The sequence below is a fragment of the Sparus aurata genome, chromosome 17 (assembly GCF_900880675.1).
Source record: "Sparus aurata chromosome 17, fSpaAur1.1, whole genome shotgun sequence".
NCBI classification, from domain to species: Eukaryota; Metazoa; Chordata; class Actinopteri; order Spariformes; family Sparidae; genus Sparus; species Sparus aurata.
Genome location: NC_044203.1, coordinates 19,110,300 through 19,130,779, shown reverse-complemented (window position 1 = coordinate 19,130,779; position 20,480 = coordinate 19,110,300). Strand labels below are relative to the sequence as shown.

The following is a 20,480-nucleotide window of genomic DNA, read 5'->3' as shown; positions in this document are numbered from 1 at the left end:
GCACAGTAAATTATACTGAAAGCACTTCCATCCAAACACTGGTGAAGGGGGGGGGGGGGGGGGGTAAGAGTCGGTGAGGTAAACTGGGATACAGACAGAAAAAGCGACAGAGAAAGATAGAGAGCGAAGTGGGGGGGGACAGAGGAGGGCTGGAACTGTGACACAGATCCAGCCAGCAGCTGTCTTGCAGTGGAAACACCAGGGGGTAAGCAGGAATGACACGAAATGACAAGACTAGCTCAATCAACATCTTGTCAACACTGCTGGCTGATGGGTACAGACAATTTCATACCGCCACCACTGGCTCCCTCCCCTTTTTTTCCCTTTTTTATATGGCTTTTTATTTCCTGTCCTCCTGCCAGCCAGCCAGCAAGCCAGCCAGTCACTTGCTATCTGTCTGCGCGGAGTCAGCTCTCAGCTCTTTGGCTCTTGGCTTCAGAGTGGGGGAGCTGTTTTAAAAGCTGCGCTAGAATTATACTCAGAGAGATGCTTCTGCCCACTAGAAACCCTAAAGATATGGGGCTGTGACAGTGAGTGTGCATCTATGTGTGAGGAGACAGTATAAGAATGGGTGTATTTATGGCACATTGCACGGGCACTGCAGCACCATTCACACACACTCTCACACACACCGACTATGTCACATCAGCACTCTTGGTGCCCCCTCCTCCTGTTCTTCCTCCCTTCGTCCCCCTCCTCGTATGCATACCACTTTATTACTCTATCCGCTGCATCTGGCGTAGCAGGTACCCAGGGAGAAACTCTGCCACTGCTCTCCCATGTGATCAGCCTCGCTGCTGCCCTGATGCGTGCAGTGCCCTATTCCAGCAGAGAAAAAAACCTCGTGGTGACAGCCTCGGAGACAGACTGATTACAGCATTCCATCAATCCCCTTTCAGGCCCGGCTTCTTTGCAATCGGAAGCTGACAGGAGCCCACTTTTTCCATTTTTACCTTTCCTCAGTTTTTTCCGGTCGTTCTAACATGTAGTGGCTCTTTTTTTTTTTTTTTTTTTTCTTTTTCTCCGGTTGTTCCGTGTGCCCTGCTTACTTGAGTGTTGTGTTGACAAGCTGACACAAACCCCTGTGATTTTCACACCGGGGATGCAGAGAGCGAGAGAAAAGGGACAGGGGGATATGGGAGAGAGGAGAGATGGGAGAGAGAAAGTGCAAGGGAGAGAGGCTGGCAAGAGATGACAGCTGACACGGAGTCTGGGAAAGTGGAGTGATGGCAGAAAGAGCCATGGAAAAAGCAAATCAACAATTAGTAACACCTTATATAACTCTCCGAGGGGGCCTGCTAGGCATTGATTTCAGGGATCATGGCTCACTGACTGTAGACGTATGAGTGATAAACAGAGGAATGAGAGGATGGATTGTAGAGGGATGCAGGAATGAGAGGGAATGCCCTGGGTGGCGGGGGTATCAGCTGAGCAGCAGTCGGGGGGGGGCGTGTGGATGAGCGGGTCCACTTTCTAAAAAGGGTCTCGGTCTGAGCCAAGATTTTCACAATGGAATAAAGGCTGAAAGGGGAGGCTAGGAGGATTAAACTCCAGCAAAACAGCTCTTAAAAAGCTGTTAGACTGCAATTTGGGCACAAAAAAAAAAAACGCAGAATGGGAGAAAAGATAGCGAGAGCGGGCGGGTGGGAGTGCAGCCGGAATTGCAACGTGGGAGAAAGAGAGAGAGGGGCCGAGACGCATTTAGGTGAGCAAGAGAGGAGGCCATCTGCAGCGGCGCAAGCTGGAGCCGTTTGCCACGGTCCAAGTCCAAGAAAAACACAGAGGTGATCACACACGAAGAGCATGTGTTGGTGTGCCACGCTGCCACAAGTTGGTGGGTGGTATCTGTCTGTTGTTCGCGCCCCCTTCAAGTCCTCAGAAGTTCTGTAGGAGTCGTGGTAATGAGCTTAGTAGCCAGATCAAACATGAGATGGGTGCAGCGTCCCCTTTGGGACGTACTCTTTGGTTCAGCTACCTCAGCACTACTGTCTCTACTTTGTATATAGACACACACACGGGCACACACACGCACACACAGGAAGGGGGAAGACAAAAGAGCCTGACTCAAAACAAAGGGATAATAATTCCATACAGAGAGAAATGGAGCTTGCATTTTCCAGCCCGATTTAGAAGCCTTATCTAGACAAGGCACAATGGATGGCATTTGGGGAGAGGGGTTGTTTATTCCAAGCTTGACACTTTTTGCCAATTGCCTTGTTTTGTGCAGCATTTTCTTTGGTTTTTTTTTTCCCCCCTCCTCATTTTCTCCTCTCTGGCTCTTATTGTGGAAAACTCTCACCAGCTGGGCACAGGATTCTGCCACTGGGGCAAAAAAAATAAATAAAAAATTTCAAGTAGCAAGTAGCTATCGGGCGCTATTTTTTTTAACATTCTGAATTATTACTGCACAGAGCAAATTGTCCAGTCAAGTTGAGAGCACTTATATTTATAGACCTCACAGGACTGGATGTTGCACTCTCTGCTCTGGACGGGAATGAGGACATGGAATAAAATCAGGACTAAAATAGGGACTCTCTGTGAACGTGGCTCAGAGCCTCTCAGAGTGAATGAACATATGTATTCGAGTGTCATTGTAAAAACACGGGGAAATGGACAGAGTGCATCGCCTGAGCTGTTGCGAACAAGAGAGTCTGATGTTATTTTACGTTTTATCTGAAGGAGCTGACTTTTTGAATGCGGGGGTAAAAATTGAGCTACAGCCTGGAATAGTGTTGTTTTTTTGTTGTTTTTTTTTGGTCAGATTACCAAAATGGCATAACAGATTATGACTGTGGCGACTTGGTAGCAAATGCACTGCACAGTGTGCGTTAGATCCACATTTTATCTAAAGGTCATCTGCAGCGCCGTTATCCTTCTCAGTCTTTAGCATCATGGCTGGCGCTTACACATCCGCTGTACACACACACATACACGCACACATACACACACAGTGACTGGTTCAATCTAATTCTATCAAGGCAGATGTCCAGCGGTGGACGGATCACTGCTGACATCTGTCCATCTCTTCCTGATCCTTCCTGATGTGAGTGTATCCCCATCAGTTCAGATGAAGGAGAGAGAGTGCAGGCAGCGGCGGGGTCGACGCAAAAGCCCTTTAATAGCTCGTGTCCAAGTCGGAGAGAGAGGCTGTTTTGCACTTAACTCCGACCATGTGACAGAAACAGCAAAGTCACTGTGTCGAAGTAACTGCTAAATGTGCCCTCCGGTGCCTGACAAGTTGCTTTGCCTATTAACACTGCCCCACCCTCCACACTCATTCACACACTCACATCCACTCACGCACACGCAGACATAAACCTCTATGGCATATTTTTAGACAACACACACACACACACACACACACACACACACACACACACACTGAGCTGACACAGGCGGGCAGAAACACGCACACACACACACACACACACACTCACAAACTTAGCCCTATGTGCATCCAGCGGCGTGAAATGATATTCCATTTTGAGAAATCCGGATTTAAATGTATCAGGCCAAATGTGTTTTGACCTTGTTACTGGGGGATGGAAAAGCAAAACGCTCACACACACACATGCACGAGCACACACGTACACGCTCCTACACACACAGCAAAGGTAAGAAATAGAGTAAATGTCGCATTTTTTTTGTGACGAAGACTTGCAAATCTAAATTTTAACTGCCTTTAAAGTAACATTTAGCGCACCACGTGTGGTACGACTAATCTGTGCATATGTACCTGCGTAACGTTCAACACTACATGGTGAATAAACCGACATCTTCTGCAGAGATGTTGGGATTTCAAGGGGATTCCAATCTTTCTTTTCCAAATTTGATTCAATCGCAGCCAAAAAAAACCCAAGCGCCTCATTTTTTGGAGTGAAGCTGCTGTTACGGTTTGCTTAGGTGTCTTGCAAGCACATGTACACGCCGCTGCTGCACGAGAAGAACAAGCTCCTTCACACCCACGGCCTCCTATACTTCTTCTGACTGCCTCTCCTCCACTGTTTCTTTGTCTGGTTCTGTTCCTCCCTCCCTCTCTCCCCCTCTCCCCGTCAGAAATGTATTCATGTAATTAAGCTGCTAATACACCGTCAAAGAATTGTCTAATTCAGCAAGGAGGAATTAAAGGAATCTGGCATGAGTCATTAGCCAGTCGAGATGTTCTGTTGAATATTTTCAATAAGGGATCTGGAGAGCAATGAATCACTCGTATGGCGTGAAGACATTCGCCACAGCACATACTTTGTACTCTATATTTGTACGCCGTGGCGTTAATTGCCATATGTGAGCATGAGAAATCGTACGTGGGTGAGGTGAAGAGAAACAATTCAGTGCATGTAATCCATCCGAACAATCAACCAATGCACTGAATTGTTGCCCCATTGTAAACATTTTGATACTCTGGGCGAGATACTTAAAAATGTTTGTATCGTGTGCGAGTACAAAGACGGAAAATCCCCATCTCACTCTGCAAGGGGAGGCATATGAAAACGCTCAGCAGCTCATAAAGGCAGAATGTTAGGGACAGGCGGACAGACTGTAAAAACTGCCTTTTTTGGAAGGTATGATGGGAAAATGCCAGCCTTCGCTAAACGCCTAATAGCCTGAGCTGGGAGACGTTTCACTTCTCATTGACGCTCTTAAATTGGCCTCTTTTGATCCACAGTGCGTGACACACATACAGCCTACCTGTGTGCATCCACAGCTTGATGGGCTTTTCAAACACATTGGCAAAATGATGCACGGGGAGACATTATTGGTTGAGCAAACATGCATTGTTCTCTGATCTTTCTTCTCTGTTGAACTATCTATTAACTATGTACTTTGGCCCAGATGAAGAGAGAATGGGCGCATTTGAAAATGGCTTTTTTTTTTTTTTTTTTTGCGAGGCGAGCCGTTGAGAAAAACCCGCAAAGGCCTGAGCCGTGGAGGGCTCACGTTCTTGATGAACTCACTGTTTGGCGGCTTTAATTGTGCTGTTGGGAGACGGCGGCAGGAGGGCGCAAAAAAAAAGGGAGAGAGGGGAGGCGAGGGGCAAGGGTTCAGTCCAGGGTGTACCCCTAGATGAAGTGGATAATTGAGTGCGGAATAAACACTGCCAACAAGCTCTGAAGCCTCCCTCTCTCAAAAAAGAAAAGAAAAACTGCAGAGAATGGAGCGAGAGAAAGAGGGGGAAGAGACGGGCAAAGAGAAAAGGGGTGAGACAGAGAGGGAGAGAGAAAATCCCAGCTACCCTCTGGGGGGAAAGCTGCTATTGAAAAGCTATTAAACTTGCATTTAGCAGGATTGATTGGAAATGAAGAGGCCTATTAAAAGAGAGGGACAAGGGGACAATAGCGCGTCTCTGGCCGCCGTATGTTGCCCTCCTTTCAGCAGCTTTCTTCGCTGGAAGGGGGGCGGGGGGCAACCCTGTCTGTTTAAGCGCTCCCACCAAGAGAAGCAGTTCGGGGGGGGCTTAGCATTGCCTGAATAGAACCCTCTTTATCTTCCTCTGTCCCCCTTCCCTTCCATTCTCCACTGAGCAACAAAGAAAGAGAGAAGAAGAATGAGGGAAGGCTTTTTTTTTTTTTTTTTAAGTCCTCTTCCCCGACTCACACAGACACCCCACTTAGATAACCAACCAACTGCCTCTCCCTCGCCTCCTACCTTCCCCTACGGATTAGTTACCTCTGGAGTGTTGCCATCTTCCCCTGCCAGTAGGGTTTGTAATACTCAATCTTTAGCATAGTGGCACAAACAGTTGGAACCACGGATCCACATTCACGCTGTGCTCCTGCATGCGTGTGAAGGCAGGCCAGCCAATCCGGTGAGACTGTTTGCCGTACTTAAACACAGCAGCGGAACGGCGGCAGGTGTCTCTGCTGACTTTCAGCAGGCTCAAACGGATGGGTCCCCCGGGAACTTTAATGGAGTTTTGATTGTTTAACATCCATTTTTACAAAAAAAAAAAAAAAAGCGCTCTGAAAGAGTGGCAGATTTTTCTCCCCAGAAGTGTGTTTGCTTCATGTCAGCGAGCACATAACCATATGGCCTTGGGAAAGAGTTAAATAAGTTATGAGGCGCAGCTGACTCTTCCCCTTAGAACGCACATTTATAGAAGGGAAAAAATAATATTTTCACACATGTCAGCCTTGTTTCAGCAAGTGCCGTGAAAACAAGAGAGTTAGCAGACCAGTTCATGGGAGTCTGTTCTCTTTCACACTTAACTTTTTACACCCCTTACAGTGCAGGTTTCGCTTTCCTCGTGCTGCATCTCTGCTGGCTCTGCAGAAACCAACTGCCATTCCAGTCTGCTCGCAGTATTCAGCATTCCTATATATTTTTTTTTTTTTTTTGCTATTTTGTGAATTTCAGTCTGAAGTGTCCATCTACCATCATGAAAAACCCCAAGAGATGTTAAATTCATACCCTGCTTTCTCTCTTGTCTTCCAGCCGCCACCCAAGCAGCCTACTTCTCCCAGCAGCCTCAGGACCAGGTGGTTGTAGCTGGTCAGTCAGTGACTCTACCCTGCGTCATTGTGGGTTACCGGGGAATGGTACAATGGACCAAAGATGGCCTTGCACTGGGTGGAGAGAGAGACCTTCCAGGTATTATCTCTGACCTCTTCTTTTCTGCCTGTCTTCTTTTCTCTGCTGCTTCCTGGGTGTTTATTGCTCTCTCTGGCTCAGTCCGTCTTGCTGCGATCAATGCCAGGTCTCATTAGAAACCAAGTCTCTCTCTGTCAAACGTTGGAGTTTTACGCAAATGAATGTTTAGAGAACAATGTGCCGCAGACAGGTCGGCTACTGCTGCACATGGCGAACTTTAATTTGTTGCTTAGCATTTTAAGGGTCTTGTAGGAAGGTAGATAATCAATTGGCTTTTGTCACGCATTGACATTTAAATGTGTGGCAGACTAGAGAGAAGGTGGAGATGCTTCCTCTTGACCTTAGCCACCCCATCTTTATTATGTCTGTGTTTAAAGGACAGACTCCTCACACAGCAGCCCGCTTGCGTGTTGCATTTTCCAGCCCTCACGCTGCTCTGCTAACGCAACAGCTCAATTCCTGGCCCAGTGAGGTGCTGCTTGCTTTCATTTGTGTCTTACAGAGCCTTGCCACGTTTCTCTCCCCTTTTGTTCAAGGCACAAGTCTGTTCATTTCATAGTCCCTTCATTATGTGTTTGTTGTTGGTTGGTTTGTTTGTCTCTAACTCTATTCTCTGTGCTGGCTTCATGCAGGCTGGACGCGCTATTCCTTAATGGGCGACCCGCTATCAGGCGAGCACAGCTTGCTGATCGATTCGGCAGAGTTGGCGGATGACGCGGTGTATGAGTGTCAGGCTACACAGGCGGCACTGCGCTCCCACCGTGCCAAGCTCACTGTACTAGGTAAGATACACAGCTCACGCATGATCCTCGCAGCCAGCCCTCGTGCCAAGGCCTGCCTGCCGGCTGGCAGCACTTAGGAACAATCAGGGGGAGTGTCTTCATCACAAAACACAGAAGACAAATAACACATGTGCAACACACAAAAGATAATTGCTCAAGTTATCATAGACACAAATAGAAAAAGCACATCAAAACTCTCAAAGACCACTCAAAGATAACCTCATTGTAAATTGCTGGTAAAAGATCATGTCAGGAAAAGTATCATTCAAACGAGGCAAGGCTGAGCCAAGAGATCATTCAAGGGAAAGAGAAAAAAAAAAAAAAAGGAAGCCCCTCTGCTTCAGTGGCGGTAATCAAGACTGTGGACGTCTTGGATAATGTGATTGCTGCAGTCACAAACGACTTGCGTAGCCGCTTGAAAGTCAGGGTCTGCACAGTTAGCACATTTTACAGTGAGCCACAACATTTGTCAACCGCAAGGCGGTTTTCACATTAACATGATGTGAGTGATCTACTTCTTCACACAGACATTCAGAGGTGGAGGGGGGAGAGGGGGTGAGGAGGAGGAGGAGGAGGAGGAGGAGGAGGGCCAGGTCTTGGGGGAATTGGAATCGGCAAAGCACTGCTGTCATCTGGTGGCATGCAAGGGAAAATCACTCATTAATTAGTCCTGTCAATTGTCCATACACTTTCGGCTAGTATTATACAGAAACTCAGAGGGAACGATGATACGAACATGATGCTGCTGCTTTCTGCCACAACACAAATCTTTCACTCCAGAGCCTGTTCTCCTTGAATCTATCTGTCGCCACTCAGGTGTGCATCCTGAGTTCATTGAGGCAGGGAGGCAAGCAGAATATTGCCATGGAAAGGCAAGCAGACTGAGATCACAAGCATAAGAACATTTCTACTAAATGAATAGATTCACAGAGCTCACCTGTGACCATCAGCCCACCTTTCTGCACGTCACTTGTCAAGGCAGCACAAAGCAGCGTGGTCATCGCATGCCCACACACAGCCATAAAGATGCCCACGTGGAGACAGCAGAGAAAGTTGGTGAAACTGCCTTCCTACATTAAATGCACTCTGAAGGACCCAGGCCGGGGGTTCATGAACATTATGTGCATTTCATAAACATAGAAATGAAATCAGGTGCGTCGCTTAGGACCGTGCAGCTTATGTGTGGACATAAGGAGTGGAAGAGGAAAGAGAGGAGGGGGCTCTGTGTGTGTGTGTGTGTCTGTGTGTGTGTGTGTGTGTGTGTGTGTGTCTGTGTGTCTGTGTGTGTGTGTAAATCAATGTGGCCAGATGAGACCAAAGCAATCCTGCACAGTCAAAGGAGTCAACGGCGGGAGTGCAGTCAGGGGAATCGGCATGGAAATTAAAATCACCTAGCACTCGGATTCCATTAGTGTCCGTGCCGCGGCAGCGGAAGGACCTCTGACAATTCAGATACACACAGTGAAATTGGTTCGGTGGAGGGAGCGAGAAAGGCCAGCACAAACCCCATGTTTACGCCTTCTCTTATTGGTTGGGGAGATAGACGCCTTCATCAGGGGTGGCACGCTTGGCTTGCCAGTGGTGCGTGCGAAACCATGCAAATAAATGAACAAATAAGCAATTCAGTTGAAACATCACTCTGCAACAGTAAGAGCAAATAGAGTAATAATGCTAGTCCCAAGAAAGGAAATAAATAAGGTTGAGTCTGTTTTTATTTTTTTTCTAAATGACAACAGTTCTTGGTCCTTCCTCCTGTCTGAAACTGCATCTTGTTAAACAGACACATGGCCATAAGGAGTATCTCCTTATGTTTGCTTCTTTTGCTTGTGTGATATATTGATGCTGAGCGAAGAGCAACAACAAGCTCGACACCAGTACGCTTCTTTGTGCTGGCCGGGAGCTGTAATGAGCCTTTTGTGTTGTTTTGAGTGGTATGTTTGTTCTGCTTTACAGTTCCCCCATCAGACCCCGTGGTGGAAGGCGGCCCTGTTGTGCGTCTTAAGGCCCACACACGACACAACCTCACCTGCAGAGCCTCGGGAGCCAAACCTGCTGCTGAGATCACCTGGTACAGAGATGGAGAGGTCATGGAGTCTGCGGTTTATTCCAAGGTACAGTAAGAAGAGATCTATGACGAACGTTATCATTCAATCACCGACACCCATATGATATTACAAAACATGACAGCGGGCAGAAAATAAATGCAGAGCTATTCAAAACAGAGATATTTTCTCTGAGGGTATAATACCACTCCTTTCTTTCAGTTTGTCTCTTTATTTTTCTCATCTTTCTTCCATGGTCTCACAGCTTTTTTTCCTCCCTATTGCCACCCTTCTCTCGCTCACTCTCTGCAGTCCCCCTCCCATTTTCACCCAAGCCTGACCCCCCCTCCCAACCACCCCACCTCCTCTTCCACTGCCCAACCCCCACCCCCCCCACCCCTCGCTCACTAACCCCCTCCACTCCCCCTTTTGCTCGCTAATGCAGCGACACTACAGCATAACTGGAGCATGCCAAAGCTCAGACAGGCATGAGTGTTTCATACAGTAGAGTTTCTGCGGAGAAGAAATCACCCACAACAATGCAGAAACACAATGGGGATGCGCCGGAGCGTAAGCTAGCCACGGCTGGGAAAGTGTCACATTTTTCATGCTCCCTGACCACGCTAAACGACGCTAAACGCCACATTTAAGGAGGCGAGAGCCTGCAGTGAGAGGGGAGGGCAGAGGATTGGAGGAGGGAGGGGGAGAGGGGAGAGGAGAGGAGAGGAAAGGAATACAGGGGGAGAAAAGAATATAGAGTTATCTGGTGAGATAGCTTTGTGAAAAACAGAGAGAATTTTCCAACATTAAGAAGTGAGACCGGGGGGAGGAGAAAGCTTTGTCCGAGTGAGGGGTGGTGACAGGGAGTGATGTGATTTGATCCAGCATAAAAATGCTTTTTGTGTCTCTTGCCGAGGAAGTGAAAGCCTCCGTCCATTGATTTGGCTGCCCAGGGAAAAGGCTTGGCTCGTCCTCGCTCTTTTTCCAGAGATGTGTGACACTTCTTCCTCACTGTCACCACCCAAAAAAAAAAAAAAAGAAGAAGAAGAAGAAGAAACGACACACAGGCACCTTGGCCATCACAGTTTTTTTTCCCCCTCTTGTGCGTCAGTGTGTGTGTGTGAGGGAGAAAGTGAGAGAGCTGTGAGTCATATCCCGAGAATCTACACCTTTCCTCACTTAGGCGTATTGATTTCTGTGAGCAGTAAATAGATTTAAAAGATGATGACAAACAAGGAGCGCTGACGGGGAACACTCTCAGAAATGTGGGAACAGCACAATATCCCCCTGCTGCATCATAAAATATATGATTTAACTGCCATGCCAAAGAACGGGATGGCAATTTTAATGCCTCACACATGAAAAAATAAGACCTGCAGTGTCATAGAGATATTCTATGAGTGGTGCGAGCACAAATAACAAGTGACTCGCTTGTGCAACATTGAGCTGATGTTCAGTTCCACTCAATTGTAATGGAGACTCTGTTAAAAAAGTTTGTAAACCGCTGCTCAGGACTTTCAGCAGCAATCTAACAGCTACACTATACCTTGTTGTGCAGACACCGATGGAGGATGGGAAGAGGGAGGTGGCTGTCAGTATGCTTCCAATCACCCCAGAGGACAGCGACACCGGGCGCACCTACACCTGCAGGGTTCTTAACCCAGCTGCCCCTGCTGGTCGCCAGACATCGGTCACCATCAACGTCCAGCGTGAGTGTCCCGGCAACGGCCTCCCTTCAGAGACCACCAAAATAAAGCACGCCACGCTCAGTAATCTGTCAAAAGACATTTAATCGTGTTGCACCGTTAAAAGGTGGCTGGTGCCAATAAGATTAGTAAATCTGATGAAGAGCTAAGTCGTACATTCGTGTCAGTAACATAAAGGTTTTTTCCTTTCACAGACCCTCCTTCAGTGACTCTGTCAGTCCAGCCTCAGACTGTGACGGAGGGAGCAAAGGTTCTCTTCATCTGCTCTGCTTCGGCCAATCCTGAAATCACCGGATACAGGTATCCATCCTTCACTTTCAGTCGTTTGAAATCCTTGAAAGTGTTTGGATTCGGGGGAAAAAGACCTTGAGTTATATGAATGTTCTTTATTTTATCATATTTTCTCCACTTTATGTCAGTGTATATTATATTGGGTTTGACGTTTAAGAAGATGTGGGAACCCTGGATCTCAGTTTCTGCCTCTGATCCCAGCAGTCTGAGATGACGACACAATGCAATCACATTAACTATTTCATGACATTATATGGTGTGAAAGAGGCAGTACAAGCATGCGAGTGTTTCATAGATTCATTGGGTTAAATTGGCTGCTTGATTGGCAGCGTTTGATTGTGATTGGCACAAGCCGTGAATCAGCTAATAGCCACTTTGATACGCATGGCCGACTACCTTCCCTGAACTAATGCGACCGTATAATGTGATTATTCATCCGTCCCAGGTGGTCGAAAGGAGGAGTCCCTATCTCCGAGGCAAACGGGGACAGCCTTGAGGTGACGGTGGACTACTCTTACTTCACAGACCCTGTCTCCTGCGAGGTGTCCAACTCTGTGGGCAGCACCAATGTCAGCACGCTGGTCGATGTCCAATGTGAGTTTAACTTTGTGGCTGAGCTGTGTATTTTGAGGTTTAAAAGCAGCCTTTTCATTGATTGTAACTGGCTGTCTGCATTGCTTCACCCTAGTTGGCCCCAGACTGCTGTCGGAGCCCAAGCCAATGACGGTGGATATCGGGATGGATGCAGCCTTTACTTGCGCGTGGACTGGAAACCCTCCTCTCACCCTGGCCTGGACAAAGCATGGCTCCAGCGTGGTAAGGAAGCAAATACTAGTCATTGCTTTATCCTGGTGCTATCGTGAAGCTTCAACACCACCCCTCAACACCACCCCTCCAGAGAGAGGTATTCACACATGGCCTTTAGGCATGAATCTCTCACTCCCCCCCTACACACACACACACACACACATTCTTTTTCAGGCTGAATCTTCAACACCTCCTCTCTCCATGCTCCCTGAGGGCCAAAGCCTCTGGCAGAAAACTGTCTGTCCGCTGACAGATTCATGCTGCATCATTACTGTACATGACATGCTGTCATAATTCTAACTCAATCAATCGCTCCATCAATCAGTCAGTCAGCCACTGAGCAAAGGTGTGGTTGAAACTAACAACATTAAAGCCCGCCCTGCAACTTTCAGAGCAGCGCCTGCTTCTTAGACATTAAAAAGGCCCGGCTGCACTTGAGTATCCATTTCCTCAAAGTCAATTTCGTAGGTGGAACAAATGGGACATTTCCACCTTCACTTTACATCATCCTGGTAAAAATCTTTTCGGTGCACGCACACCATCAGCAGGGACATCCCTTAGGAGCCTCTCTCCTGGCGACTAATATAATTTCTGAGGCGATGCAGGAGAAAACACCCTCGGTAAAGAATGCTGCAGGAGTGGCGTAAGCGATGCTGTCATCTCAAAGAGCGAGCGCTTTCAGCCCCTCTGAGGGAGGCATTTTTCTAATCCACCCACTGCTACTGTCCCTCACACAGCCAGGAGTAATGGATTAATTGGGTTACTCCATGAGTGTGTTGAAATAAAAAAAAAAAAATTGGAGAGAGTGAGAGGGTGGGGGGGGAGGGTGGGGGTGGGGACGGAGTGGGGGTAAATGGATTAATCACAGCTTGATGGAATGACAGGATCAATGAGCTAAGGACTGAGTGAGTGTAGCAGCTCCAAAGGCTAGGGCCCACTCACACCACAGTACGCTCTGATCTGTCCCCACTGTTTAATTACAACAATCTCCCCAGCAGCACGGTCACTCAGCGGTGGCTGGAGTGCTTTAATGCCGTGATTAAAGCTCTTCACAATGAAATTAAACTCAAACCACCAGCATTTGTTACAATGGTCAGCCCACCTCTGTGCTGCCTCCACACTGAGCGGGCCACTGATAAAGGTCCCAGTCTCCTTTGTCTGCCTTTTTTCTTCCCTACACCGCCTCGCTCGTTCTTTCTTGCTCATTCTCCCTCTGACACGCTGCTCACTTGTTCCCTCTGGATTTCTCACTAGGTGCTCAGTAATGGTAACACCTTGCAGCTGAAGGCTGTTACCCAGGAGGATGCTGGAACATACACCTGCAAGGCCATCGTGCCCCGGATTGGAGTCGCAGAACGAGATGTCACTCTCACTATAAATGGTGAGTGGCTTTCTTTTTCTCCAAGGGTATAGATATAGATAGGGGAAGTCTCTCCTCTTCCGATGAGCCACCATGGGACTTTATTTCAGAAAAAAATATGCAGAGTAGTTTATGGCAGGAGACAATTATTTTTTATCACATTTTTACTGTGCCCTGAATTATACATGTGACATTTGTCAAGTATAGGACTGTAAAAATATATAATTAGTAATACCCAACAGCGTACATGGCCACCGATAATTTTGCTTGTGTGCAGGACGAGATGATCTCCAAAGCATGTTATCTTTGGGGTTAGAGGGGCCTTGTGGGCCAACTGACTTGGTGTCCCCCAACTTGTCGACAGCTCTGGTTGCAAAAGTGACATCAACTCGTTTAACTCTCACCAAAACCCATGAGAGAAAGCATGTAGAGCCAGCCCTGCGTGCTAGATAGCTTCCAGAAGCAACTAACTCCACTTTTGCATCGCTGCAGCTGTCAACATGGCCAGATTTGTCCCAACCCTAACCCTTTGCTAAGGTGTTGGACGTGTCGATGTTGGTCATATTTTTTGCACGAGAAGACAGATGTAGTTCACTAAGCGGTTTCACACAAAACGTAGCCTTGCGTAGGCAGAACAACGTATCTCCACAGTGCTGTGTTAGCGCTGGAGAAAGGTTTGGATGGGCCTCTTGCCATTTATGATCATAAAACCCGAAGAGGAGGGACTTCTTCTCTCCATACAGGGGTTGCTTGTTTTGTTTGGAGTGATCGGTTGAATGAATAGCATACAAATGTACACCTGATTCTTTGTTACTGGTCAGTATCTCAAACTATCCTCTTTTTTTTTCCATTATCCACTCTGCTCTCTCTGTCCTCCTTTCTTCTTCACACCAGGCCCTCCTATCATCACAGCGGATGCCACGCAGCATGCTGTCAAGCACTCCAAGGGCAAGCTGGAGTGCCGGGTGGGAAGCAGCCCCCCGCCTGATAAGATTGTAAGTGAGCCTCTTATTTGTGCTGCGTGTCATTCACTTATGTTTGAGAGCTTCCATACTCCGCGTTCCTCCTATAGCCACACCCACATGAGATGGATCACTCAGCGTAGTTTTATCCCTGACCTCACCTTCACACCCTTGCACCTGCACATCTCCACCTCGCGCTCTAACAAACACGCACCCGCGCACACACACACACGCACATATTCACAACTCTAATTGCACAGACGTTGACTAGAGAGAAAGTGGAGTTGTGGGGAGCTGTGGGAGACCGGCTTCCTGCAGGTTTCAGCCAAACCGCATTCAATTAGCGGCCCAAGAGGCATCACTCGGCTGACCCTGTTGAACTGCAGAAGGTACGCTGGGCTGAGAGAGGATAATTAGGGTGTGAAGAGGAGTGAGAGACAGGTGCCCTGCTGGCCTTGTGCTACAGACAGCAGAGAGGAGCCTTATTTCATAGTGCAGCTACCTAACCCTCCTTAGGCTTCACCTGCAGGGCAGACGTGGGAGGCAGCTTAAACATGAGCCTGTGCGCTGTGTCAGCCATGGAGCACCTCAGAGGTCGGCGGAGAGAAAGCAGAACAGAGAGAGAAACTGGTGTTCAGGCAGCGGCAGGCAGGGATCTAAGGATAAACAGCTGCATAGGCCCCTGCTATGTTCACCGGTGAGGAATTCTTCATAGAAAAGCGACTTACTCCCTGTTGTCTATTCTCTTGCTCCTCTCCGCAGGTGTGGACCTTTGGAGACATGAGCCTGTCCTCTGGTACCTCTGGTCGTTACTCCGTGCAGACGGTAACCAGTGACCACGGGGTCCTTTCTTCTCTGGTGCTGTCCGAGACTCTGGCACAGGATTTCCAGCTGCGCTACAACTGCACTGCCTGGAACCGCTTCGGCACAGGCACAGCCCTGGTCACACTGAAGGAGCAAGGTACACACTAAGGATGTTAACAATTAGTTGGTTAGTGACCAAACGTTGCTACCTTCACTAGTTGGAACCAGAAGTAAAACTTAAAAATACATCTGACATAATTTGCACTGAAAATTCCCAGTCAGCAGGTTTGCTATATAATAAAAAGAGCGGCCTTGATGTTAAAGGAGTAATATGTAAGAATTTAAAACATTCAAAAATTAAAACATACCTCCACCAAGGACCAACAGTCCCCTTCGATTAAATCTGGTCTAATCCAGTATCGATCAAAACATAGTTAGATCCAGATTTTTAACCCTATCCCTGACCCTTTGGACCCGCATCAAATTGTACTGCAACTCCATTTTAGTGTTGTGGAAATCCGTTGAGTAGTTTTTTGTAATCCTGCTGACAAACCAACCAACCAAAAAAGCCACGCATAGACTCACATTATCTTGTAATACCACTTTGTACCTCAGAGGGCAATATTGAGTCACTGTAGTGTCCAGTCTGCCCAAATTTTACCAACATCGGGGTGTTTTTTGTGATGGGTGACCGCTGAGTGATGCCAAACCTACTCTGCTGATATGCTGCCTCTTGTTTGTCTGGAGTATAACTTCAACAGGTGGCCAATTATTACATATTGCACCTTTAACAACACTGGTTAACTGCTGCATCTAGGATCCAATATACACAGTATTTTTAGATTAAATTGTGCTCAGTTTTGTGACTTTATGGGCGGTTTTCTTACTTTTAGACTTGTGGACTAATCTAATGTCAAACTTCAGTCTAAACTTAAGGAAAATTAGCCATTCGTACGATCCCTAGCACACGCTGACAGGAGTGATAATCCCCCACCAGACCCCTCTGCAGATGTTACAGTGATACTCTCAATCCTAGCTGTGAAAGGGGGCCAGATAAGGTGAAAGCGCTGCTCCTGTCTTGTGCTTATCTTAATTATACTCCCCTAATCGATATGATTTAATCAGCAGATGGTTCCTTTAATGAATATGTTTGCCCCATAACATAGATATTGATTGGGGGACAAAAGTCAATTAGAGGAAGTCACATGTGTTTGCGGTTGGACTCGTATTCTCCATCACTGTCTCGGAGCCAAGTCCAGGCTGGAGCCCCTTTAAGTGATCTCAGAATTAGGCAGTAGTACTACCGTGCTGATGCCAGTGGAAGCTTTTGTTGCAGCAGACACCAAAAATAAGGTCCTCTCCAGTAATTTACATCAACGTAGCAGAGTGGGGTCTCCAGAGAAATGGGCAGCGGTATCTCCTGGAATCTCTAATTAGATTACTGTCTGTTGCTTCATTGCATGTCAGGCCTTGTTACCCTTCTTTCAGAGAGATTAGAGACAATAGCCAGGCTGTGGGTTTGCCGGATTGCCCGCACGAGCATACGCTGGCTGTGAACAGGCCAGGGCTTACTGCAGATGAATTTATATAGGCGCTGACGTGTGTGGGATTAGCAAGACAAACGAATGGATCTCTTTTTTCTTTGGCTCTGATCTGAATATTCTCGACACTGACACTTATGCTCTTCCATCTCTCATTTCATCCCTCTCCTTCCCTTGACAACCTTCTCCCCCCCACCTCCTGTGCCTCTCTTCCATTACTCTTCTTGTTCCAGAAGCCCTGCCTATGTTGATAATTGTCGGCGGAGCAGTAGGTGGAGGCTGTGTCCTGCTCATCTGTGTTATCACCCTGGTCTCCCTGTGCTGCAGGCACACAGGCAAAGGTGAGCTCAACGGTCAGTATGGGCGAGAGGGTCACAGCCAATTCTCCACATCAAACAGATTCAAATCTTTTTTTCATTTGTGAGCAGAAAACTGAGCAGTTTCTGTTCGATTTTCATGCCGTTTTATCCAGCGTTTGAATAGAACTTTTGATGTAAATGTTACGTCTGGTAAATGTAAAGTAAAGCTCCTCTTATTCTCAATTCCCACAGGCAAAAGGTGCACTCGTCTTTCCAAGAGCGACATCAGAGTTCAGATCGTTCACAGCGATCACAACGCTACGCGTGGCAACGATGATGAGGAGGATGTCAAAGAGCCCATGGTACATTTCTTTGTTCGCCACCTCTGCATGCCAGATATCTCTGTTGATGGTTATGGAGTATTCACATTAATGCTGTAATGTGATACTTCGATTTTGTTTTGTTCTCATTCAAGTGAGGTCGTGTTCGTCCTAGTAATTCTTCAAAAATGCTTGGTCTTCCCTCAGGCTCCGAACAGCAGCGAGTCTCCAGGGACATCGCGCACAGAACATAGCGACCTCCTGGAAGAGGAGGAGGATGAGAGATCGGACATCAAGGTAAAACTGAAAATACTCGCAGAAACACGCTCAAAATAACAAGTTATTTTCATCTATTATTCTGAACTTTAAAAAGCTCACAATGTATTTTTTTTCTCTCCCGCTCAAAGGATCCCACCAATGGATACTACAACGTCCGTGGCCACGAGGACCGCCACATCCGCAGCAGTGGATTCTCTGAATACGTCCCCAACACTCGGCCAGTCTACACTCCATCACAGCTGCCCTCCCCCAGCCCCATGTACGGTCAGCATGGCACCCAGCCTCGTGTCTATGACTTCTCCCACCGATACGCAACCACCACAGCGGGCAGAACCGCATACGAACAGCAGCAAGCTGCCCAGCAGCAGCCCGCCCAGTCGGCCAGCATTTATCCCACTGATCCCATCTACAGTGGCTCTGCTTACCTACCTGCTACCTACGGTCGCGCCTTCACCAGCTATGTCAAGCCTGCTTCCTACGAGAAGGTGGACGCGTATGACCAATCAGATCAGGCCAGCAAGGTGTCGAGCTCGTCTCGTTTCTCTTATGCCTCCTCACAAGTGTCTTCCCAGCAGTCTGACTACGGCCGGCCCTCACAACGTATGCAGACGCACGTTTGATTGGACAAACAAGTTGGGGAAAAGCAGAGTATAGGAGCAGTGAGTAGATAACCATTGTCAGCTCCACATATGTGGCTGGACTAACATGAACAGAGACTTTCTTTACCCGGACGGTCCTCCAAGGACGTGTCTGGACAGTGTTTGGAGGGAGTCGTTTGATTTAGGTTATGGGATAACCGACCTTTATTTGTTGTGATGGTTTGAGGGATCTGCAACGATGTGAACTGTGGAGCTCCCGAAGCTGGAGAATTCAGCAGATTGTGATGTTCAAGTCAGACTTCTGATTTACAGTGTGATACCTCACCAGGTTATCTCTACATGATGACCACCCAAACCTGTGGAGATATTCTGTCGGTGCAAGAGCCAACTAGAAAACAAATCAAACGCATCTCCTGAATTTGGGTGGCCAAAATGACTGGGGTAGCTGTTTACCTGCCTTCCAGAGTTTACTTTGTGTCAACGCTAAATGTCAAACACGACCTCTAAAATAATCGAAAGACAAGCTAAGACATATTGGAGGAAAAAAAACTGATATGAACAACCAACAACAATCGTTGTCTGTCATTTGGTGTTTTGTTGGCATGCGAAAGGAATTCTAAGCACATTTGTGTCTCTATCATCAACAAACGACTGAGCTATCCACAGAGACAGACAAACTATTCTGCACAACAGGCTAGCTCTACTGACCAACAAGTGCTCCAGGCACTGTACTGTATGAAGAGTCTAATCAGCGGTGGAATACTTCTGGCCTGAGCTGTATTCCTGGAGCTTCTTCTGATAATAACCCTAACATGTTGGACTTACTGGTGGACAAAAAGAAGGAGATACGATGAGAATGTGTGTTTTAGCCTTCATGGTAATGGGGGACTCTATGTTAACTGTGTGTTGTACCAAGATGGACAAGGTAAAGGCCATGAAAACCCAAAGATGGTGATAATTTTACGAGGGGGTGGGGAACGGGGGCTGAGGCTGAATACTTCTGTCCTACCCCTGGTACTGTTTTCTGATTGTAAAATCAAGAGTAGGCTATTACCAGAACAATCAAAAGCGGCGATTTGGAACAGTGGCAATCTTGAACTTAAAAATAAACTTGAATGAAGCGTCAATTTTTCGGCAGGCTCAGGTGGGGGAAAGAAAGTCCTAACACGGACCACACACTCAAGTTTTACAACTCAATCAAATTGTCTCAATATGTTTACAAGAAACAGTACTACCCTGAAACACTAAGTATCTGTACAAATGGCTGAGCCCATACTTTCTCTCTGTTGCATGCAAATGATGTGTCTAGTGAAATCTTCAGCGTTTATCTTCATGTCCATTTCATGTTCGAGACATTGGTTTCTTCACTTGGCCCCGGTCACATTCCAACTCCTGGATGTTTCAGTATGGACGCCTGTACTGCCATTTGTCTATGAAGCTGTTACCAGGCAGCCTGACAAGAGAACAAAAGTCACTCAAAGTGAGGAGGCAAACATCATCGCTTGTCTTTATTTTTATATTTTATATAAGCCTTAATGTACAGCGTGTAAGCTGCTCTATTGTAAAGTATCTTTATATACATATGTATCTATCTTGGTTGATTTATTTGGGTCCACAGATTTTTCTCGTCTATGAGTTTGTTCATCAATCATTGAATGCAGTTACTATGCTTTTTTTTCCGGAACACGACTAATTGCCATTTGTTTGTTCATTCTTTTAATAATGTATTAAGAATTTTATTTGCTAAAAATGAGCTACCGTTGCTTGTACCTTTGTACACATATTTATATTTAAATAAAACCATTTCCGATAAACAAGTGGCTGGTGTGAATCTTGAGTTCTCAGCCTGGCGAGGGGGGAACGGCGACAAACAAAGCGTTCCATGTACCAACAATGATGAATACATAAATTAGCAACACTGTCTATGTTGATTTTCCTATTCCCCCAGTGGTGCGCTGCTTTTAATGAAGACAGATGAGATGGTAGAACCCCCACTGTACTTGTATCCACCTCCCCAAGTCGACATGCCCATCTCGTAGGGTAATAGGATAGAGCTGTGACAAAGGTAGGTATTATTTGACAAAATGAGTTCGTCTTGTC

The 20,480-nt window shown here is 46.9% G+C and overlaps 1 protein-coding gene across 2 annotated transcripts in view; it reads left to right on the top strand.

The window, feature by feature from the left end:
- kirrel3l (kirre like nephrin family adhesion molecule 3, like) overlaps positions 1–20,197 on the top strand; it is a 35,789-nt gene extending 15,592 nt beyond the window's left edge. The window contains exons 2-15 of one of the 2 annotated variants that reach the window (XM_030393331.1): positions 6,433–6,588; positions 7,221–7,370; positions 9,324–9,481; positions 10,971–11,121; positions 11,313–11,418; positions 11,855–12,003; positions 12,098–12,225; positions 13,471–13,597; positions 14,471–14,571; positions 15,301–15,499; positions 17,117–17,224; positions 17,435–17,544; positions 17,710–17,799; positions 17,910–20,197. In XM_030393331.1, coding sequence (XP_030249191.1) covers positions 6,433–6,588; positions 7,221–7,370; positions 9,324–9,481; positions 10,971–11,121; positions 11,313–11,418; positions 11,855–12,003; positions 12,098–12,225; positions 13,471–13,597; positions 14,471–14,571; positions 15,301–15,499; positions 17,117–17,224; positions 17,435–17,544; positions 17,710–17,799; positions 17,910–18,401 — 2,225 coding nt within the window. In that variant the 3' untranslated portion in view covers positions 18,402–20,197. Of the gene's footprint in view, positions 1–6,432; positions 6,589–7,220; positions 7,371–9,323; positions 9,482–10,970; positions 11,122–11,312; positions 11,419–11,854; positions 12,004–12,097; positions 12,226–13,470; positions 13,598–14,470; positions 14,572–15,300; positions 15,500–17,116; positions 17,237–17,434; positions 17,545–17,709; positions 17,800–17,909 lie in introns of both variants that reach the window. The other variant, XM_030393330.1, reaches the window with a different exon arrangement.
- The last annotated feature ends 283 nt before the right edge of the window (positions 20,198–20,480 follow it).